The following is a 21,114-nucleotide window of genomic DNA, read 5'->3' as shown; positions in this document are numbered from 1 at the left end:
TACGAATTTTTTTGGCCTCGCACGGGACCTCGTCGTAGTTACATCCGACTCTATAGAGGGGAAGTCAACGAAGAAACTCCAAACTGCACAGCCGTATCATTCATTCTAAAGGGAAACTAAAATGCTACGCTACGTGGATATCGTGGCCACATCATCAGCTTCGTAACCTCGCGCCAAAAACGTCCGGAGCAAAGCGAAGAAAATCCCCTTTGCCCTTCCCCACCCAGCGTCAAGAGATATCGTCACACCATCAGCAACAACCTCAGACACCGGAAATCAGCGCCTATAGCGCCGCCGACCACCCGCATCATCCTCACCCCCGCCGAAAAACCCCCCGGCCAGATTCCCCAGTAAATGCTGCAACGCATCGCCCCCCTCCATCTTCCGATTGCCATGCTCATCAAAGCGATCGGGAAGCTCAATCGTCCCATCCGACTCCTCGCTATCGTCTTCCTCCCGTCCGCGACCACCATGACTATGTCGTCTCCGATGCGAGCCCGAAGAAGGCGGCCGGTCGTAGGGGTCGTGCATCAGACCGCCGCTGCGGCTGGAGGAGTAGTTGTCGTCGTCATCGTGGCGCTGGCGTCTTCGGCGGCTTCTTCGCTTGCGGTCGCCGCTTGTTTCCGAGTCGCTGTAGCGTTCTTCTTTTTTGCGTTGCTTTTCGGGCGAGTGCGCTTCGTTTGCGTCGAGGTTGAAGCGCACGCGGCTGGTGGAGCGGGCGCGTTGGGCGTTGTCTAGCGCATCTGTGTCGAACACACCTTGGTTAGCGAAAACGTTCATGCCCGGATTGCAAGGGCTCATCAGAAGGTGTGTCAGGTCAGTTTGCAGGGCGCGTCAGAAAGGAGTTCCCCGACATACCCGCATCTTGAGCATCGTGTTCGCTAACGGCATGAAAGGTGCTGGCGGCGGCGGCGGCAGAAGTGCCGGGAACAGTATTAAAGGCACTCACATCATGGGTGTCTGCTCCTCCTCGGCCTCGTCTCCCTCCATCATCGCCTGGGGGCGGTGGCTGTTGATCCCCTGGCATACCGCCATACGGATCATGCGGGCCGGGAGCGTTGTTGGGGGTGTTGAGGTCGCGTGCCGCACCACCGGCTGCATTTGGTGGAGCTTGAGGCGGCGCGGCGCCTTGCGCCCACTCCGCTGGGTTGTACGCAGGATATGCATTCCCTGCTCGAGGGGAGTAGGAGTAGGCATTGTCGCCATTGGGCGGCGGGGGAAAGTAGGGTGCTGCTGGGTAGGTTTGCGGTTGTGGCGGGTATGTTGCCTGGCCGTCCGGTATGTATCCCGACGGCGGATCGTTATAAGCGTTGGGCGTATACCCATGCCCGTGGAAGGGGTCGCCGTATTCTTGGTACTCTCGATCTGGTTTGAAGAAGTCAGCTTGGCTTCTTTTACTCACATTGTGGTCGACTCACGTTGAGCACCGGGCTGCTGCTGGCCCCCCATATCGTGGGCTGCAACTCCGGCTGCACCAGCTGCTGCCCCGGCTTCTGCCATACCCCTATCGTTCCTGGACCGACTTCGTCTGCGATAGCGATTGTCTGGACTGCTGCCGGCGCTGCCTCCCCGTCTTCTATACTGTCCAGGCTGGTCTTCGTCGCTGTAGACATCGCGAGGGGCGTCGCGATAGACAGGATCATTTCCATATCCGTAGCCTTGGTCGTCAAATCTCGCATTAGGACCGAGGGATCTGCTTCTCGACCTGCTTCCGCGCCTGCCTCTGTTCATTTCATCTTGGATGATGGCGTCTCGTTTGGCCTCCTTGTTCGCCTTGTTCTTCTCGTACAAGCCCGCCAGCGCCGCGCCACCGAGTCCAGCGGCCACGATCGGGACGCCCTGGTGGAACCGGGACTGGTCTTTGTGGCGACCACCGCGACTCTTCGATCGCACTCGCTCGACTACAGCAGCAGCTGCCGCGGTTGCCAGACCAGCTTGTGCGATTCGACGATTGCGATGTTGAGGATCCCGATGCTTATCGTCTTCCCGCACATCTCTGACGAAGCCATCTTCACTCAGAGATCGGCGCGCAGAACGGCGACGTCCAGGCCTCCCGCCGTCGTTGACAATGATTGTGTCTTTGTTTTTGTTCCTGGTCAACGCATACGCCCCGAGCGCTCCCAGCGCCGCCACTCCGGCATATCCAGCCAGTCGTCTGCCCGACAGCGATTTCGACCGAGACCTGGAACGAGAGCGCGAACGAGAGTAGCTGTCGCGCCTGCCACGATGATCGCGGCGGGTGTGCCGTGATCGATCAGAGCCTCCACTGGATCTGCTTTCCGAGCGACGGCGCCGACTCCTGCTCCTCCAGCGGGTGATGGCTTCAGCGCCCAAAGCGCCAACAGCAGCACCGCCCAGACCAGACACGATGCGCCCGCTGCCAGGCCTTCCTTGCGACATTCGATGGTGCCGGTAAATCTCGCCCGCAGCAGCGCCAACGAGCGCGCCTTCGGCCAGATGGCGTTTATGGTGTGGGCTGTGGTCGCGGTCTTCAATGTATGTGGTGGACTTGCGGACGTGCTCGTAACTGTCGTCACTGCTGTAATTCGACGCGCTGTCTTTTGGATGGATTTCGTGACTGTGGTGATCCTGTCTTCTGTGTGGTGGACGATCGCGTTCAATGATACGACGTTCGTAGAAATAATCACCTTCCTGTTGCTCTTGTTGCGGAGGTGGAGCGTGCGTCGAGCGACGGGACGCTGCCACCGACGCAGGAGGCTGCTTTGGGGACTCGCTCTTCTCACTCTTCACCACCGACTTGCTTTCGTCTCGTTCGCGTTCGACAAATTCATAACGAGGCTCTCGACGTTCTTCCCGGATGATGATTGGCTGCGGGGCCGACTCGCGGATGATGATGGGAGGCGGAGGGTCTCTGCTCCTCTCGCGAATGATGATGGGTGGCGCGGCCGGTCTTTCGGGGGCGTAGTAATCAGTCTCCTTGACGTATCGTTCCACCTCGTAGGAATCGTCTCTGCGATGGCCGTGTCGACTGGGAGGCGAGAATGAACGATCCCGTTCGACGCGGTATTCCGTTGTTCGTTTCTGCGACGGGCCGTCGTTCGTGGAGCTGCGATAATCGCTGGAGCGATAGTTGGCGCGAGATCGACTTTCCTCAAAGTCGCTCTCCTTCTCCACGACGCGGTAGTTGCTACCACGGCCTCGGTTGCGATCGCGCTCGGAGATGTTGATGCGCTCACTAAAGCGCAAGTCCTCTCCTCGTGGGCCGTCACGCTCTCGTTCGGAAATGCGGATGTTGATGTCCTCGCTGTCTCTCTCGCGCTCGCGGGGCTGTGAGGAGCGCTCGCGTCGGATGGTGATCTTCTCTTTCGTCTTCGTTTCCTCCTCTTCACTGCTGCTGGACGACTGAGTGTCGGGAACTTGGTAGCGTCGCACGGTGGTGTAAGTCTTGCGAGGCTTCTCCTCATACTCGCGCGAGTCGCTCTCTCTATATACCACGCGAGACACGCGAGACATGTTTCCGGTGAGTGGACGGGGTGGTCAGCCTTGCGGACGATGTTGGATGAAGCGGAGTCGAAAAGGCGGGTGGTCGCAGGCAAAGGTAGCCTTTGGGCTGCGCCTCGATGGGCGGGCGCAGAAGAAACGTGCGTCCGCCTGGGTAGCTGCTTCGTGCGCCCCGCTCCGGTGAGGATGGGTGGTGGGGTGGGGTTGGGATAGGGACGGTGTTCGGCACGGCACTGCGCTGCACGTCACGATGCCTCGCACCCAGGCGTGTGCCGGTGATTGGGGAGAAGGGGAGGGAGCAGGAGGGGAGGGTTGGGTTGGGCACAGCCGCCGCCCGGGGGCAAGATGAGCGCACGCACGCACGCACGCTCGATGCACGGCGTACAGCTGGTCTGGCTTGGCAGGAAGGTGGGGGGCGTGCAAGGGAAAGAAGGTACGGCACGTCACGCCGCCGACCCAAGAGTCAAAGAAATCTCCGAGATGCTGTCGCTTCGTTTGTTCTGAGAGGGAGTTTGGTAAAAGGATCGAATACTCTCCACGAGTTGCCTGCATGGACAGTGTCTTTGAGCGATGCGTAATCCACCTCCAGCCACCTGCGAACTAGCTTGGCCTGAGGGGAAATTGACGAGGCTGGATCATCCACACCATCCAACACTAGGCAGCGGATTCTTGGCTGCACCAATTGCGAACCCTCTAGACGTGTCATGTCACGCAAGAGTGGTCGGTCTGGAGGTACACTGTACATGAATATATGTCTAGATCTCACCGTCGGTACGGAACACCTTCTCGCCGGTCCACGGCTCTTCCAGCAACGTTGTCCGGCCCTTTGAATTCTCACACGAGGTCCGCGAGCTCAATGGCCCTGGCGCCGGCACAAACGCCCCCTGTCCACTGTATCCGGGTCCGCCCAGTTTGACCTGTCGCCCCGTCGGCTTGCCGCTCACCTCATCCTTGCCAAAGTCGCCCACCAGGCCAGGTGCATTGCCACCCGCGCCCGTCTTCTCCGCCGCATCCTTCAATGCATCTAGAAGCTGCTTGGTAGTCTCGGGGGTGAGATCTTCAAAGTAGTCATCGTTGATCTGGACCATCGGCGCATTCACGCACGCGCCGAGGCACTCAACCTCGGTGAGGGTGAAGATGCCGTCCGCCGTCGTCTCGCCGTTGTGAACGCCGAGATGCTGTTCGATGGTCCTCATGATCTCGTTGGCACCACGGAGAGCGCATGGCGTCTGCATTGGAGTCAGCATTGTCCTGTCCTCCCCAGGGACCGACTAGTACGTACGGTTGTGCAGCATTGCACATGAAACCGGCCCACGGGATCACGGTTGTACATGGTGTAGAAGGTGGCCACCTCATACACCCGCATGGGCGGCATCTCCAGTATCCTCGCCACCTCGTTCATCACGCTGATGCTGGTGAAGCCATGCTGCCGCTGGCCCAGGTCAAGCAGCGGCATGACCGCGGCCTTCTTGTACTGGCTCGGGTAGCGGCTGAGCACCTCCTTGATGAGCTGCTTGTTGATGGCGTTGAACTCGAAGGGCACGGAGGGGTTGTTCTTCTCGGAGTTGCGGTGCTATGATCGTGAGTGCGCTGTCCCATGGACGAGGGGGGAGCTGCGGGGAACACATACAACATTGAGGGTGTCGCTTCGTGCGGCGGCCGACACGTGAAAGGAGCGGTACTGAGGTCTGGGAGTGGTGCGGACTGCCCTCGCCACTGATCTGAACGCCCACGGCGCCACCTTGGACGCCATTGTGTGTGGTTGAAGGGGTGGAGGAGATGGGGGAGTTGGTGTTGCTCGGGGGCGTTTGGACGATGACCTTTACATCGAAGCCGCCGTTCATTGGCCGACCAGCTGCATGGTCTGTGCATTGATGCCTGAGGCTTTCCAGCACAGCTCGCTTCGGCAGGCGCGGCCGGGCATAACGCCTGCGCGTGTCATTTGACGTCGATCACATGCGTGCTGGGCCTCACTCTTCCAATCTATCGCTGTGCCTCTTCTTCCCCACTCACCACCCTCTCACCATCCAGCAATGTGTCATCCATCAGAGCGCACATCTGTCCGCTCGTGGATCACACTGCCACCCAACATGTAGCACCATCTCGCCGGCAATTGATTAGACATCCAGGTGCAAGATAGCTAGCCCGCGCGTGGTGTAGGTGACATTTGGAGGAGCATTAACAGGCCTCACCCACCGTTCGCCAGCCGCTTACCTTTCGACACGCTCCATATCCGTCCCACGCGCGTGGTAGCCAAGCCCACCATGGATTCCGCCGCACAAAGTCTCGTCATACCTCCTCCAGATAGGCAAACGATGCCCCCGCCAAAGAAGCGTCGTGCATACAGCCTGGAGATTCCTCAGCGCTTCATGGTTGATGAAGAAGAGGAGGAAGTGATGGTCGACGATGCTGCAAGACCAGATCAGGCGCACCCGGAGACGTTTGTGCAACAGTCAATGTACGGTGTCATCGCTGCCGCTCACAGCAAGGGCACCGTCCGCCCGGGCTTCCACCCAGAGGACAGTGGCAGCGATACAGACACCGATGCAGAGGGCGCCAGGAGGAACAGCAGAGACTTGGCACACGTAGCACGCCCGGGCTCGAGTGCAAGATCAAGTCTGGACGAGAGGCGGGAAAGACACCGTCAAGCACTGCCCTCCCGGCATCGCAAGAGCCACACCGCAGGAGGCACAACATCGCGTTCCGCTGCGGCTACGAATTCAGGCGACACCATGTCCGAATCACAAATCCTCCCTTCTCGGCCTCGCCCAGCTTCCTCTCTTGCGTCTGCATCTCCACAAAACACACCCATCCTAGATCGTAAGATCCAAGCCCGGGCAAAAGCAGAAATGGAGTCTTCGGCCGCTCCAAGTACCCTCAAAGACGATCAGGAAGCGGTGAAGAATGCATCCCGGGCTCCCGTGGCTTTACCCAATGCTCTCGCCGAGATCTTTCACTTCGACGAGCCCGAAGATGTTGTAGCCGAGTACGCATGCTGGTATCTTCAGAGTGCCCTGCTCCAGGGCTACATGTACATTACCCAGAAGCACGTATGTTTCTACGCCTATCTCCAGAAGAAAGGCAATGTCATCAAATCTGGACATCTCGGCAAGCAAGGCAGACGCAACCCGCACTTCCGCCGATATTGGTTCACTTTGAAGGGCGACATCCTCTCGTATTTCAGCAATGCATCAGACCTTTATTTCCCCAGAGGATCTATTGATCTGCGATACGCCATCGCGGCGGAACTCTCAGTCGCCGAGTCAGGCCTGGAAGACGATGCCGCAACGCCATTCACCATCACCACCGAAAAGCGTTCCCACCACTTCCGAGCGGACACCGCCACCGCTGCAAAAGAATGGGTCAGGCAGCTACAAAGAGTAATCTTTCGCTCACACAATGATGGCGACAGTGTCAAGATTGCCATACCGCTCGAGAACATTGTGGATGTTGAGCCGACTTCCACCATCGAACAGGCAGGTACCGTGAAGTTACGCGTGGTCGATGGCGACGAGACTTATGCGGTCGACGAGTACTTCTTCACCTTCTTCAATCACGGAAAAGACGCATTGAGTGTCTTGACAATCATGACGCAAGGCAATCACCAAAAGCACCTTTCAGATGAGGCCCCCGTATCTTCGTCCAAGAGCACATCAGTTGCCCAAAACACGTTGAGCAACCCTTTGGCAACCAGACCTCCACACCAAGAGCGTGAGTCAACGAAGTCCAATCGTAAATCAGCGGGCTTCAGTCCTCGCAAGCGTGCAGACAGTACCGCTAGTCAATCAAGCCAAAGATCTCAATCACCGTCGGCAAAAGAATCTTCGGAATCGCTTGCGAGTGAGGATATTTCCGAGCTTGCAGGTGACGAGCATGACGCCGGAATGGACATGACGGCGAGTCAGATTTTGACAGCCCCCACGCTTCGTACGAGTCACTCCAAGCATTCGGTGCAGCGGTCTGCAATCGATCGGCTTCGCCGCGAGGCTCAAAGCACAAGTAGCCCCAAGTCGGCGGCTGATCTCTCTCGGGACGAACGGCCATCGCACGGCAGAGATGAGAGGGCGCCGACTCTTCCCCTCCATGATTCTGCTATGCTCCCCCGGCAATCCACCTCTGCCAGCAAGCAGCCACAATCTCTGCCCGCCTTATTCGACGCCACATCCCAAGTCGTTGCTGCTCCGTTGCAACACGCCTACTATATAGCCGGCGCTGTGCGAGATCAAGGAAAGCGGATGGGATCATACCTCAGCAGCAGTCCGAAGACGTACTACGACAAGTTCTCGGGGGCCATTGCTGGCGGCAAACGTCACTATTCCGAGGCCGACGGGCTAGCAACCGATGACCGCACGGCTGACCCAGAGCAAGACCTGGACACCGCTGAGCACGAGCGCCGATTCCAAGAGCATTTTGCCCTGCCGAGTACGGAGCGCCTCCGCGCCATCTTCTACTGCTGGTTACACAGAGTTTTGCCATTGTACGGGAAGATATATGTTAGCGATCGCAGACTGTGCTTTCGAAGTCTTCTTTACGGTACTCGAACGAAGCTCGTTGTGCCGTTCAGCGATGTTGACAACGTCACCAAGGAGAGGGGATTCAGATGGGGCTACCCGGGTATGGTGCTTGTCGTCAAAGGGCGCGAGGAGCTGTTCTTCGACTTTGGCTCGCGAGGCGTGCGCGACGATTGTACCGTGACACTCTTAAGAGGTCTAGATGTGGCGAGAGCGACTCTAGAATCTCCCCACATCTTGACTGAGGAAGAGAAACTGGACGCGGAGGAGGCTGCGGCGGAACACGAGCTTCTGCAAGACGCTCGCTCTGAGAAAACCAAAGGAGATGGCTTGGCCAGGTCTGAAGCAATCACCAATCGGACGGAAGGGGATGCTTCGATACTTTTCGATGATCCAAACGCTTCCATACTCGACTTTCGCCCCAAACAGCCGATGCGAATCACCTGCCTGACCATCGGGTCAAGGGGCGATGTGCAGCCGTATATTGCTCTTTGCAAAGGCCTTGCGGCACAAGGGCATCACGTGAAGATCGCAACGCATGTGACATTCCAACCCTGGATTGAAGAGTACGGCATTGAGTTTGCTCCCGTCGATGGCGATCCGGGCGAGCTGATGCGCCTGTGCGTGGAGCTGGGCATGTTCACGCCCGCCTTCATCTACGAGACCGGCTCCTTCGCGCGAACCTGGCTGCAGAGGCTGCTCGGAACGGCGTGGCTGGCATGTCAAAACTCCGATCTCCTGATCGAGAGTCCATCAGCCATGTGTGGTATCCACATCGCCGAGGCGCTCGGCATCCCCTACTTCCGCGCGTTTACCATGCCGTGGACGAGGACGCGCGCGTACCCGCATGCGTTTGCCACGCCGAATCAGAAGATGGGCGGCCGGTACAATTACATGACGTACGTGCTGTTTGAGAAGATCTTCTGGCAGATGACGGCGGGCCAGATCAATCGCTGGCGGAGGAAGGAGCTGGGCCTGGGCCCGACCGATCTCGGCAAGATGCAGCTTAACAAGGTGCCTTTCTTGTACAACTTCTCGCCCAGCGTGGTCGTGCCGCCGCTGGATTTCAGCGATTGGATCCGCGTCACTGGCTATTGGTTCCTGGATGAAGGAGATACATACACGCCGGAGCCTGAACTGATCGAGTTCATCCGTAAGGCGAAGGAGGACAAGGTCAAATTGGTGTACATTGGCTTCGGCTCGATCCCCATGGCCGACTCCGCGGGCATGACGAAGCAGATTATCGAGGCAGTGCGCAAAGCCGACGTGCGATGCATCTTTTCCAAGGGCTGGTCCGACATCTTCGACGGTGCTGATTCCGACTCCTCTGCTGCTCCGGCTGCTGCTGCTCCGGTTCTCCCGCCTGAAATCTACCATATCCGCGCCGCCCCGCACGACTGGCTCTTCAAGCAAATCGACTGTGCCGTGCATCACGGCGGCGCAGGAACGACTGGCGCGAGTCTACGAGCCGGCGTGCCGACCGTCATCAAGCCGTTTTTCGGCGACCAATTCTTCTTTGCGTCACGCGTCGAGGATCTCGGTGTCGGCTTGCACGTTAAGAAAATCACGCCGCTCACGCTGGGGAAAGCTATCTGGTTGGCGTCGCATGATGAGCGCATGCGCGGCAAAGCGCGTCGGCTGGGCGAGAAGATTCGGCGGGAAGATGGCGTTGGGACTGCGATTAATGCCATCTATCGTGATCTTGAGTATGCCCGGAGTTTGATCAAGAAGCCTTCGGCCCAGGACGACAACCCTGCGGTCTTGGAGGGCGAGGGAGAAGAGGAGGATGCGGAGGAAAGCTGGACATTCGTTGACAACCAGAGCGATGTGGATGTCACGGAGTCACGTCGAGTCCGCAGCTCGGAGCAGGGATATGGTAGACTGGCTACTGGTTTGAGCTACAGGTTGCTTTCCGGCCGGCGTTGACGGATTCGATACGATCGATTTTAGCGCGGCGCTGCTTGTGTTTTGGGGCGTGTCTATGAGGTTCATGATTATTGGAATGATTGAATGTCGTTCGTCAAGAGTATGTATTAATGCAAAGTCCTTCAATCGCACCCACAACCTCCCTGTTGATGATGCGCAAACTCGTGATTCACAAAGTCGATAATGTCCTCCAACTTCTCCGCCTCGAGCCCAAGCGTCTTCTTCGCATCTTCCTGCTCGAAGGCCCGCACCGCCCCAATCTCCTCGTCGTACATCACCGACCGGCGCATAAGAAACATGCCCGCGTCGGGAAAGCCCCTCTCAATCCGCGCCTCCGCCTCCCTCACGCAATCCTTCACATCCCCCTTGGAAGCCACAAACTCCTGCCCCGTGGCCTTCTCCAACGCAGCCACCACCTCGTCCCCACTCGTCGTCAGCCCCGCAGCGTACAGATACCGATTCGCCACCGCGTCCCAATGCTGAATCACAGCCAGCACCACACGTCCAATCCACGACGACGAGCTGGCGGCGAAGCGCTCACTTCCCTGCCCATGTAGCGTCGCGCTCTGCCACTTGATGTCGAAGCCCAGATTCCCGTTCAGCAGCCCGCGATCCAAATCCACGCCGGTCGCGATGCCGACCCAGCTTAGCTTGCTGCTGCTGCCGCCGCCATCGCCGGATAAAGACTTCAAGTACTCTATCACCTTCCCCCGGCCCCGACTGGGCTGCAATCGCTCCTGAACGCCCGCATTCAAACTATCCTGCCCGAACTCGTAGGGGATGAAGCGCGGGACGCCCGCCTCGAGCGCCGCATCGATCAGGGCCTTTTGGGTGTCGTATGCGCCGCCGGAGACGGTGCTGACGATGAGGTCTGGCTTGATTTCCGAGAGTAGAGTTTTGAGCGCGGCGCCGGACGTTTCGCATTCGTGGTAGGTGACTTGTTTGTAGGGGTCGGAGAGGGCGCGGGGGTGCGCGACGTGGATGGCGAGGTTGGCGTTGTCGAGGGTGCGGATGATGGGGGTTGCGGGGAAGACGGCCTGTGTTTCTTACCGTTAGTGAGGAGGAATTGGGTTGAGTTATTGATGGTCACTTACGCCTATTATGAGGACGGTCTTGATGCCCGATTGAGTCTCGTTATTGGTAGCCATGACTTTGGTTATGGGTGGTGTAGTACATCAAGGTATGTCGAGGCTGTGGCGAATGGACATGAAACGTTCCTTCTGTTTCGGGCAAGCGGAACCAACCCGCCACCCAACGTCGGATCATCGGACTCGTTACATTCGTTGGCAATATGGATGTGGCGGTATCTCAGTGAGTTACGCTTTCATCGCGTTGCGTCTCAAGCGGCTCGCGATCCACCTCGCCCCGCGCAACAGCCATGGGCCACACCATCATCTCCTTCCACGCATTAGGCAACTGCTCGTAAATAATGGGCACCTGGCGTTCAGCAATCCCTCGAAACCACACTGCATTCTGATCGACGAGCTTCATAGAGGCAAACACGTGCGCGAGCATGACCATCGCCCGGGGCAACCTGGCCTCCACCAAATCCACAAACCGCTCGGGACAGCAGGACGACATGGCCGACAGGCGACGACAAGTGGCGAACGGCGAGTCCGTCCCTTCCACGATGCCTTTGTAGATGGCGCCGATGTAGTAGAGCGTGAGTTTGTACGCCTCCACGTCCTCCGGCGTCATGGCCTCGAAATCGGCGGCGAAGTGCAGCAACTTTTCGAAAGGCCGGCCATTCTCCGGTGCAAAGAGGGCGTCCTGGTCCGATAGGTCTGGTTTGCCGTGCAGCATGCCGGCTTTCGCGAGCCAGGCGTTGCCAGCCATATCGTGCCATCGTCTGCTAATCCACCGACTGCCGCCCGCCAAGCGGAGCCAAAAGCTGGGATCGAGCGATTGCAAAGGGTTGTCCTCTTGGTTCTCGCTGAGCGTGAAGAGGGCATTGAAGGAGACGAGGATGGAAGCGGTGAAGACGGCTTCGACGTTCTCGATGTTGAGGTCGCTGAGCGCTTTCCGGTAGCCCTCGATTGCGCGGTCGAAGTACATGCGGTGGGCCGTTAGCAATTTGGCGCTGCGCTGCGAGGCTTCGAGTTCGTTGTCGCTGGCGTCGCCGACGTCGCTGGCAACGTTGGCTATGCGATCCGCTACGGACGCTCGTCGCTTTACCGCCCAGCGATCGCCCAGGTCTTGCTCTGCCGGCTGTTCTGGCGCGGGATCGCTGAAGACACCCACTGCACGTCGGTCAATCACGGCGCTATAGTTCGGGAGGGGGCATTATAGCGACTTACTGCGGCCTGAAGAGGAATACCGTTGGGATGGCGGAGTCCGTGAGGCGTACAGGGCAGTCATGGCCAGCATGGCATCGAGGGCGTAGCGGGCGTCGAGAGCAATAAGAGGCGCTCGATAACACCAGAAATCCCAGGCGGTCGAGAACGTTTTGCAAGTGTACGCCGTCCACTCGTGCATGAGGCGGAGCTCCAACAGGGGATCGTCTACAAGAGGGGTTGGAGGGGTGGCATCAGGATCGAGTTGGGCATCGCCGTTGATGGATCCATGGGTAGTTCGTGCTGCCGCAGGCCTCGGGGTGGAGGATCGCAGGGGGAGCTGGGGGTATTCACACGTCCTGTTGTGCCGCACACAGTCCTTGCATCGCGGCTTGCCTTCATCGCACTGTTATCCATACGAAATGCTGGTCAGCGAGGCTACGGGCGACTTGCAAGCAGCACGGCTGCTGCCTGACATTCTCCGACTTGACACTAACACTCGCAACCCACGCACCTTGACTTTCCGCTGCTTACATAACAGACATCCCGTGCGCGTCTTCCGGTGATTCAGTCGTGGCATTCTGGGCTCTGTTCGGCGCCGAGCTTGTGGGAGATGAATGGGGAGAGACGAGAGTCGGATTCGCAAAGTGGTTGGGAAAGTGCGAATCCGAGTCCGTCAGCCGCGTCGTGTGCGGCTGAACGTGCGGAATAGGCAGTTGCCGCATCGGCGTCGGTAAGTAATATTTCCCGACTACTCGCACATCGCCCCGGCCTTGCGAGCCTAGAATCGAGGTCGAGTGTGAAAGAAAAGGGGCAAATGGGAGGAAGTGGTTATCTTGAATGGGAATCAGTGCCTGCAAGTCCTCTACGAAGGCAGAAATTATCGAAATTCCTCCAAATCCTACCAACATCAAACCCAACGTACTTCGAACGCCCGAAGACAATGGAAAACTTCAGAGCAACGTGTGCCCATCCGCCTTACAATGTCTAAGCAGTCTCCGCGACTACAGTCTTCTCGGCGACCGGAGAAGCAGTGGTCACGCCTGCATCCTCCTCCGCTTCCGCCCTTTCCCTCTCTTCCACGCGGCGCTGCGCCGTGGTCAAAGTGTCGTGGCTCGGCTGCTCCACGCTGTCGGTGTTGCCCGGCATGGCGTTCGCTCCCAGCTTGCCCTCGGAGTAGAATTTGATGGGCTCCACGGTGGGGGTCCAGTGCTTCAGCCCGCTCTCGGCATCATTGAGCACCTCACGTGCCTCGTCGCCGTCTGCGAAGGGCACGCGCTCCTCGCCGGGGACAATGGGGGTGTCGTCGAGCAGCTCGATCAAGCGGCGAGCCTGCTTGGCGAGGATGATTTGCTTCTCCGCGCGCTCGATGATGGCGGCGGTGTGGACGTCGTAGGCTTCCTTGAACTTCTGTCGCGTGATGTTGGTGAGTTGCGCCTCGGCCACGAGCGATTGTGCCTCTGCGCGGACAAGCTCCTGCTCCAAGGTGACGAGCTTCGTTGACTCGGGCTCCTTGTACTTGAGCTTTTGAATCTCATCTTGGATCTGTGCGAGACTGTCAGTGGGGATTTCTATGTCAAATGCGATGAGGGAGTAAGCATACCTTGGCCTTGTGGTTCCGTGTCGGCGCAACGCTGTGCTCGGTGTTCCGGATCTGCTTCAAGACACCCCGCGAATCCTCCAAGTTCTGCGCGAACAGATCTTCCTGCTCCGCCACCTCGGCCAGCAGCACGCCGAGCTTGTCGCTGATCTCGCTGACGGCATCGTCGTCTGTGCTCTCGCCCCACTCGCTGAGCTGGGTGGCGATGGTCTGCGACTCCTTGCCGGCCTGCTCGTAGGCGCCGATGGCGTGGTTCTGCGTCTTGATGAGGGTGTAGAGGCGCTTGGACAGCTCGGGCTGGCGCAGGCCGCGCAGGCTGCTCATGTTGAACTTGTGCGACGAGCCGCCCTTGTCATGGTGGTGGCTTCCGCCGCCCAGCTTGGAGCGGATGGAGGAGGCCCTGTTCCTGGCGCGTGTGCACGTCAGCGAGGTGCATGTCGGGGTGGGACGAAGTCGGGCACTTACATTGTGGTTCGATGTCTTCGCTCGGGAGTGGATGATTGAGAGGGATCTGCAGCAGGTAATCGAGCTTATGGAGTCGAGAGTGGTAAAGTGCAGTATAGGCCGAAGAAGTCAGCAAGGGGAGATTTTAAAGGGAATCGGCCGGATGTGAGAGGGACGCGATGGTATGGATGACGTATGGCGTGACAGCCACAGCAGCAAACCCAAGCTACAAGGATTGGCGCGACCTGTGGCGTTCCATCAAATCTGCGGTCCAGGCACGGGCGCGATTAATTTTGATCATCAAAAGATACGGTAGAAGTGTGTCATTCATGATTAAGGTAGCTAGAGAAGGGTAAATGCCCAACCCAGGGATGGCACGTGAAATCAACCTCCCGACAGTCCAAGAGAGCATATCGCATCATCATGCTCTCCTCCCATCTCAACCCGATCAAATCCCAGCCATCCCTCCGTATCGTACACTCGTGAACTTCTTATCGTAGCATGCATAGCGCTCGTGACATTTCCGCCATCATTATTATCATCATCATCGTCATCAAGCAAAGCGGCCTCTTCACCGGGTGTAGGAGCGATGGGATCGAACAAAGTAATCCTTGCTGGTTGATGGATTGCTTGCCGTTCCGGAGCTGCTGGTGTGACTCCTGCTGCGATAGCTCGCGCGGCCGGAACTGCGTGGGCGGCGATAGTAGCTGACGGAACGAGGCGGCTCGTCATCCCTGAGTTGCCTCTCGATGGGTGAGGTGCTGCGGCGCTGTTAGTGATGGGGTGCCTGCGGATAGACTGTGCCTGTGGTCCACTTACACAAGACACATGTTTGCGATGTAGATTTGGTACTGTTGGTTGGGTGGTTATGGAGACAGCTGCGGCAGAGAGGGAAGGGATGCGATGAGGAAGAAAGAAACAGGAAAGGATGTGACACAGCCATCTCACCTCTCCTACGCGACGACCAGGTAACACTGCATGCTTGCGACACGGCGCGCGGGACGGGAGTGCTGCCTTGCGTGTGAATGGAGGATGATGGGCGTCATCCCCCTGCCGGACCCTGGCGCTTGATGACGCAGCCCTGAAACCTCGAGTCTAGGCCTCCAGCATTCTCCATCTCTTGACAGTCAACACAACTCCATAATAAAGATTGTCAAGGAACGCACAGCTGCAGGGCATTCGGTCTGCTTTATGTACCTGCAGCATTTATTGTGTGGTCAGTGCCTTTGGGCATTAGCGGCCGCCATCATGCTCACCGCCTGTCTTGAGACGAAGCCCAATGTCTGCTGGCTTCATGCTTCTCACCAATGGCAGATAGTTTCATTACGGTCAGTCCCTTTGTCTCGCTCGTTCAGCGGTTGCGCCTATTTGCTCTACTCATGCCCCTCGGAAGCACACCATGCGAGATCAACTGTCCCTATGGGATGTGATTGCATGAAGGCGCACGGGTTTCGGTCCCTCACTTCGTCCGAGCTTTCGTCCGGAAAACGGACGAATGGCATGTACTTCGATGATGGTGTCGGCCGTCGAGGCTGCTTTTCACTCCGACTACGCACATCCGGACCCCGTGATGCCGTTGGAAAGCGACCGCCAAGGTATTAAGCTTCACTTATAAGGCGACTTCATTGCCCGCTGCCTTGGTACAACCGCGACTGTCTCTTTGGCTCCCTTCATCACTGGCTCCGCGGAAGGCACGGCCGTCATGATAACATCATCCACTCCGATCTAGCAACATCGTCCTTGGATAACCGACCTCGAGTGGAAACCCTCTCAACGCCCCTCATCATGTCTAGCGGAACGATTCCCAGACCTCCAGAAGGTGTACGTACATCGCTACTGTCCTCACACATGCGGTCACTGACAACCCGACAGCCACCCTACCCACCACAGACCGCCGGTCTAGGCGGCGTTCCAACTGTCATCCCCGATATCCCCATCGATGCCGTCTTCATCTTCCTTTATGTGTGCTTCGCCGCGACCAACTTCACCCTCTTCAACTACAATCGCAGCAAGGGCCACTTCTTCCTGCCAAGTGCCCTGCTCGGCGGCTTCTCCATGGCCAGAATCCTGACGCTCTGTCTCCGCATCGGCTGGGCGACACACCACCACAACGTATCCCTCGCCATCGCCGCGGGCATCTTTGTCAACGCGGGCATCCTAATTGTCTACATCATCAACATCCTCTTCGCCCAACGAATCCTGCGAGCCAAGCAGCCGAAACTGGGCTGGCACCCGCTGGTCAAGACCTTCTTCGTCGCCGTCTACGCTCTCATCGGCGTGGCGCTGGCGCTGCTCATCACCCTCATCGTCATCTCCTACTACACCCTCAACCTGGCTACCCTGCATGTTTCCGAGTGGGTCCTCCGGAGCGCCGTTCTCTACCTCTTGATCGTCACCCTCCTACCCCTTCCGCTCCTCGCACTAGCTTTCGCCATGCCACGGTCGCCCCTCGAGGAAAACTTTGGCACGGGCAGTCTCAAGAGCAAAGCCCTCCTTCTCACCGCCGGCACGCTCATCTGCGTCACCATCGACGGCTTCAAAGTCGGCGCGCTCTGGTCGCCGCCTCGCCCTGCAGATGACCCGGCGTGGTATGACTCCAAGGCAGCCTTTTACGTCTTCGTCTTTTCGCTCGAGATCTTGGTGCTCACGCTGTACACCGGCTTCCGGGTGCATCGTCGCTTTTGGGTGCCGAATGGGAGTAGTAAGAGGCGCACCTACATCGAGCCCGGAAAGAGTGAGAGTGATGGGCGTACGTACTCGCAAGATGAGGAGAATATCTCACATGATCAGGAGAAGTGACATGTGAAGTTTCTAGTTGCACTCGAATGAATCAGATATGTATCACGACCACAAGCACGTTTTCATCTGTCAATCCGATCTGAACATGCACAGCGATGTACCGGGTTTAGGTTTAGCTTCTCTTCCACGCGAGCTTCGCACCTGCCGCTTCACAGTCTTGAACCAGACCGATTACCCCTCTCAATCCTCAATACGCCTCCGTCGATTGTCTAAGAAGATGTGATGTTATCTGCCTCAACAATTAACTTCCACTCCACAAGATGAACGGCACACCCAGCACATCTGCTCCGAAGCACTTCCGCAAAGGCACCAAAAGCTGTATAGAGTGTATGCATCGCCGTGACGTCTCGCCAAACACACCGCTTACAATGCGCCCCGTCAGGTCGGCAGCGGAAGCTGCGCTGCATCCCATCGAGCGCTGAGGGTCAGCCATGCCGGAATTGCGCAGACAAGGGCCGCCACTGCGTTCTCCAAGTCCATGCCGGGCGCGGGGCGGAGGTCGGCTCCTCTCGCGACCGCATTCGGCGCCTGGAGGACAGTGTGGGAAAGCTGTCGCGGACGGTCAAAAGCCTTCAGGCTCGACTGGGCGGGCACGATGCTGCCGATGCTGCGCAGCAGGAGGACTCCGACGTGAAACTCGACGACGAGGATGACGATGCGCAGCGCAGCGACTCGAGTCTCTCCGATGCCCTCACCCTTCCATGGCCCGCGCCGCTCCAGCAGCTCTTCCACAGCGAAGCGGGGGACTTCGCGAGCAGTCACTCCCACTCTCCTTCGCACGCTGGTGACAAGGCCTTGGCCGGCGCCATGCTGCGCGCCAGCACGAGATTGCGCCCCCTCATCCCACCCAAGCACGACTTCCTCCCGCTCGTGCCCGCCATTGCCTTCTGGCTAGACGCTTACCGCCAGGCCTTTGGGCCGCTCGGGCTTTTCCGAACGGCGGCGGAGCTGGAGCACATCTACGACGTGGCTATCCAGCCGGACGCCGACGCATTGTCCATCGCCGGTCTGCTGCTGTCGATTGTCATCGGCCTGCAAAACGGGCCTCTGATCGGCCTGCCTCGCGATTCTGCGCTCGTGAAAGACCCCACAACGTTCACGACACAGGTTTGCGATACGGTGGAGGAAGTAATTATCGACAACGATCTGATCGCCGGCACATTTCTGGGGATCGAGATGTCGCTCTTCTGGATTCGACCGTGAGTGTACACTACGAGATGTCGTGAGCGCTCGACGCAAACATCTGACGACCGTAACGAGACAGGCAGCTGCCGCGAGCGAATAGCAAGAAGCTATGGCTCGTTCTGCGTCGATGCATCGCCCTGGCCGAGCTTGCAGGCCTACCACACGCCCAAGACGGCGCCGAAGCGGCTTTGTGGGATACTGTGTGTTCTATGGATCGTTTCGTGGGCACCGTTTTCAACCTCCCGCTGGGCACTGCGGGATATGGTGTACCACCGCCGCAGAACGTAATGTCATCCGACGGACGAGTCGTGGTAAGTCTGTTCCTCGATGCTCAAATTTGGAGAGATGGCATCTACTCTAACAGACCCCTGTCAATATAGATGAGGGCATACATGATCAACCTAACGCGGGTTGCATCGGCGATCCGGGACATTGACGACGCGTACATGATTCGCAAGTCGGAGCAGGAGCTGCGGGAGAAGGTGGAGCGGACCGACGCCGACCTCCAAGCGCTTCGAGCCATGATTCCCGAGAGCATGTGGACGGCTAGGGAGGTGCCCGACATGCCGGACGCGATGTTGCAGATCTTCCACAACTACCTGCGCATTCGCACGCATCTACAGCTGGCGTTGCGCAACAGCACCGACGCGGAGTGCAGGCGGAGCTTTACGATCTGCATCCACGCCGGCATGGAACTGGCGGATCGCTATGAAATGCTGCGCTCCAACCGGCCCCCGGCGTTCTTCATAGCCCGCATCGTCGACCTGGAGGCAATGACTGCCGCGTTTGTGTTGATCTACAGCGCCTACAGATCCAGCAAGGGCCTCCGAGAGAGCGGTGAGCAAGAAGACGTCGGAGGCGAAGCGGCACGACAGGCGGCATACAAGATTGTGCGCATGATGGAAAGCGTGTCGCGCCGAGCGGCGGAGCAGCATCAGCTCGGCACCGACGTGGCACGCAAAGCGGCCAAAGCCATCCGCTCGCTGGACACGTTGCTGAACCAGCCCGAGAGCGTGGAGTCGCATACGCTGTCGCTGTGGATTCCCACGCTGGGCCGGTTGAATGTCAGCCGACAAGCAGAGCCCTTACAATCTCACCCTGAGCAGCTGCCGTTGAACGAAGGAAGTGGAAGCGCACAAGCCGATGTTCCGCCACTGAACGAGCAGGCGTTGGGAGTGATGGATGATATGACCTGGGATCTGCTGCTGGGCGACTTTGGAGCCGCGGGTGACTTTTCGGGCCAAGAGCAGTGGTTTACCTTTTCCAACGACTGACAGTTGCGTCCATGCCCTCCAAGCGAGCATCTCAGAAGCAGGGGCATGCACGCTGTAGCTAGGATGCAAGTATGATACGGCATGCGTGTCGGTAGCGACTGCTCCGCGGCATTTGGTCACGACTTCTGGCCGGAAATTGATGAAAGTATCTTCGTACCTCAACCGCCAACCCAATGAAGATTCCTAATGGATGGTCGAAGCGTTGTTGTCATTTTTAATCAGCCACTGCCGCCATTCACTGCCACCGTGTTTATTATTTCGCGAACAGAATAGGAGGTGACCTTGTCATGCGTATCGGTATCCCTATAGCGGCAGAACATGTGCACAAGACTCCCTTAGATGGCGGCCAGATCCAGGAAACATGACGACCACCACCCCGACACCGACGACTGGGGCATGTATCCTCTCCCGTACTCCCATCCTCCGGACTCATCATTATCACCATCCAATACCATCGGCTTCTATCTCCGGAAATACCGCGCTGCTATCCTCACCGTAACCATCATCCTCCTCTTCTTCTTCTACCGGCGAAGCAGCGGCGATGTACATGCCGAACTCCCACCGCCACCACCCGCGCCGCCCGTTACGAACGACTGGTCGCGCTTCGCATACGTGCAATACGCCACCGACGTCCACAGCCTGTGCAACGCCTACATGGTCTTCGAATCACTGCACAGACTCGGCAGCAAAGCGGAGCGCGTCCTCCTATTCCCCAAGGAATGGAACGCGGAAACGGAAGACGAAGCCGACCGCAGCAGCCAGCTGCTCGCGCGCGCAAACCGTCTCTACAACGTGCGTCTCTACCCCATGGAAGTCCTCGGGCTCGACGGCGTGGTGCCGCCCGGAACACTAGAGGAACCGTCGAGTTGGGAGACGGGCGTGACCAAGTTCCGCGCCTTTGAACTCGACGACTTCGATCGCGTGCTCTACTTCGACAGCGACATCCTGCTGCGCCAGCATGTAGATGAACTCTTCCTCCTCCCCAGCGCGCCCATCGCAATGCTCCGCCGCTACTGGTCCGACGTGCACCACACCGAATGGCCTTTGTCCGGCGCGATGATGCTCATCGAGCCCAACTCAGCCGAACTCGACGGCCTCTGGGAGCGCCTGCAAGACTGGCGCCTAGTACCCGAGCGCGCCGACGACAAAACGTACGACGACGACCTGCTCGACGACCGCTTCCGCTCCTCGGCCCTCGTGCTCCCGCACCGGCCCTACTTCCTGCAGACCTTCGAGTTCCGCAAGCGCAGCCACGAAGCGTATCTCGGCTCCTTCCACGGGCCCGTCGACCTCGCGAAATGGGATGCGCACGCCGAGTTGGAGAAGGCGAAGATTGTGCACTTCAATGACTGGCCTCTGCCCAAGCCGTGGATCATGTGGCCGAGTGAGGGACTCGAGGAGCTGCAACCTGACTGCCCTCGAAACGTGGAAACCTGCCCGAATCGCGATGTGTGGCTAGGCTTGTACGAAGAGTTTAGAAGTCGAAGAGAAAATCTCTGCAGGATCATGAGTGTGCCGGCCCATGAGGATTGGCGGGAATGGAAGAAGTTGGTCGGGGCCTTGTAAATAGACTATAGCGATCTTAATGCGACGTCGTAAAGTAAAGATGTCATCAGTTGAAGTAACTACATATCGCTATG

General features: G+C 58.3%; 11 protein-coding genes across 11 annotated transcripts; 5 read left to right on the top strand and 6 right to left on the bottom strand.

Annotated features, from left to right (window-relative positions):
- Positions 1-198: 198 nt before the first annotated feature.
- Positions 199-1,026, top strand: BDY17DRAFT_7295 (uncharacterized protein). Its single transcript, XM_033738658.1, has 2 exons — positions 199-807; positions 897-1,026. The coding sequence occupies exon 1, from the start codon at positions 355-357 to the stop codon at positions 736-738; it is 384 nt and encodes a 127-aa protein (XP_033593822.1). The 5' UTR covers positions 199-354; the 3' UTR covers positions 739-807; positions 897-1,026.
- BDY17DRAFT_7223 (uncharacterized protein) lies at positions 633-3,640 on the bottom strand. Its single transcript, XM_033738651.1, has 3 exons — positions 1,419-3,640; positions 950-1,365; positions 633-743 (listed from the first exon to the last, which is right to left on the bottom strand). The coding sequence occupies exons 1-3, from the start codon at positions 3,472-3,474 to the stop codon at positions 735-737; spliced, it is 2,481 nt and encodes an 826-aa protein (XP_033593821.1). The 5' UTR covers positions 3,475-3,640; the 3' UTR covers positions 633-734.
- Positions 3,641-3,990: 350 nt separating this feature from the next.
- BDY17DRAFT_288604 (thioredoxin-like [2Fe-2S] ferredoxin-domain-containing protein) lies at positions 3,991-5,268 on the bottom strand. The gene is made up of 3 exons (XM_033732217.1): positions 5,093-5,268; positions 4,745-5,035; positions 3,991-4,691 (listed from the first exon to the last, which is right to left on the bottom strand). The coding sequence occupies exons 1-3, from the start codon at positions 5,213-5,215 to the stop codon at positions 4,218-4,220; spliced, it is 888 nt and encodes a 295-aa protein (XP_033593820.1). The 5' UTR covers positions 5,216-5,268; the 3' UTR covers positions 3,991-4,217.
- A 156-nt stretch (positions 5,269-5,424) lies between these two features.
- Positions 5,425-9,977, top strand: BDY17DRAFT_288602 (uncharacterized protein). The gene has a single exon (XM_033732216.1). The coding sequence runs from the start codon at positions 5,727-5,729 to the stop codon at positions 9,897-9,899; it is 4,173 nt and encodes a 1,390-aa protein (XP_033593819.1). The 5' UTR covers positions 5,425-5,726; the 3' UTR covers positions 9,900-9,977.
- Positions 9,978-10,021: 44 nt separating this feature from the next.
- BDY17DRAFT_319804 (uncharacterized protein) lies at positions 10,022-11,047 on the bottom strand (the record flags this gene model as incomplete). Its single annotated transcript, XM_033736339.1, has 2 exons — positions 10,022-10,936; positions 10,994-11,047. 2 exons carry the CDS (start codon positions 11,045-11,047, stop codon positions 10,022-10,024), a joined length of 969 nt encoding a protein of 322 aa, XP_033593818.1.
- BDY17DRAFT_7015 (uncharacterized protein) lies at positions 11,002-12,910 on the bottom strand. The gene is made up of 3 exons (XM_033738626.1): positions 12,687-12,910; positions 12,197-12,578; positions 11,002-12,139 (listed from the first exon to the last, which is right to left on the bottom strand). The coding sequence occupies exons 1-3, from the start codon at positions 12,750-12,752 to the stop codon at positions 11,208-11,210; spliced, it is 1,380 nt and encodes a 459-aa protein (XP_033593817.1). The 5' UTR covers positions 12,753-12,910; the 3' UTR covers positions 11,002-11,207.
- An 88-nt stretch (positions 12,911-12,998) lies between these two features.
- On the bottom strand, positions 12,999-14,524 carry BDY17DRAFT_288597 (Eisosome component PIL1-domain-containing protein). Its single transcript, XM_033732215.1, has 2 exons — positions 13,776-14,524; positions 12,999-13,717 (listed from the first exon to the last, which is right to left on the bottom strand). Exons 1-2 carry the CDS (start codon positions 14,094-14,096, stop codon positions 13,160-13,162), a joined length of 879 nt encoding a protein of 292 aa, XP_033593816.1. The 5' UTR covers positions 14,097-14,524; the 3' UTR covers positions 12,999-13,159.
- Positions 14,525-15,365, bottom strand: BDY17DRAFT_288596 (uncharacterized protein). Its single transcript, XM_033732214.1, has 2 exons — positions 15,036-15,365; positions 14,525-14,977 (listed from the first exon to the last, which is right to left on the bottom strand). The coding sequence occupies exons 1-2, from the start codon at positions 15,157-15,159 to the stop codon at positions 14,601-14,603; spliced, it is 501 nt and encodes a 166-aa protein (XP_033593815.1). The 5' UTR covers positions 15,160-15,365; the 3' UTR covers positions 14,525-14,600.
- A 636-nt stretch (positions 15,366-16,001) lies between these two features.
- Positions 16,002-17,015, top strand: BDY17DRAFT_319801 (uncharacterized protein; the record flags this gene model as incomplete). The annotated part of the gene is made up of 2 exons (XM_033736338.1): positions 16,002-16,037; positions 16,089-17,015. 2 exons carry the CDS (start codon positions 16,002-16,004, stop codon positions 17,013-17,015), a joined length of 963 nt encoding a protein of 320 aa, XP_033593814.1.
- A 145-nt stretch (positions 17,016-17,160) lies between these two features.
- On the top strand, positions 17,161-19,644 carry BDY17DRAFT_6955 (uncharacterized protein). Its single transcript, XM_033738619.1, has 4 exons — positions 17,161-17,342; positions 17,398-18,214; positions 18,280-18,511; positions 18,581-19,644. The coding sequence occupies exons 1-4, from the start codon at positions 17,276-17,278 to the stop codon at positions 19,472-19,474; spliced, it is 2,010 nt and encodes a 669-aa protein (XP_033593813.1). The 5' UTR covers positions 17,161-17,275; the 3' UTR covers positions 19,475-19,644.
- Positions 19,645-19,658: 14 nt separating this feature from the next.
- Positions 19,659-21,081, top strand: BDY17DRAFT_288590 (nucleotide-diphospho-sugar transferase). Its single transcript, XM_033732213.1, has one exon. It carries the CDS (start codon positions 19,814-19,816, stop codon positions 21,038-21,040), a length of 1,227 nt encoding a protein of 408 aa, XP_033593812.1. The 5' UTR covers positions 19,659-19,813; the 3' UTR covers positions 21,041-21,081.
- The last annotated feature ends 33 nt before the right edge of the window (positions 21,082-21,114 follow it).

Source organism: Neohortaea acidophila, assembly GCF_010093505.1.
Source record: "Neohortaea acidophila strain CBS 113389 unplaced genomic scaffold BDY17scaffold_1, whole genome shotgun sequence".
NCBI classification, from domain to species: domain Eukaryota; kingdom Fungi; phylum Ascomycota; class Dothideomycetes; order Mycosphaerellales; family Teratosphaeriaceae; genus Neohortaea; species Neohortaea acidophila.
Note: the sequence above shows the minus strand (reverse complement) of the source record. Positions and strands in the feature narration are given on the sequence as shown.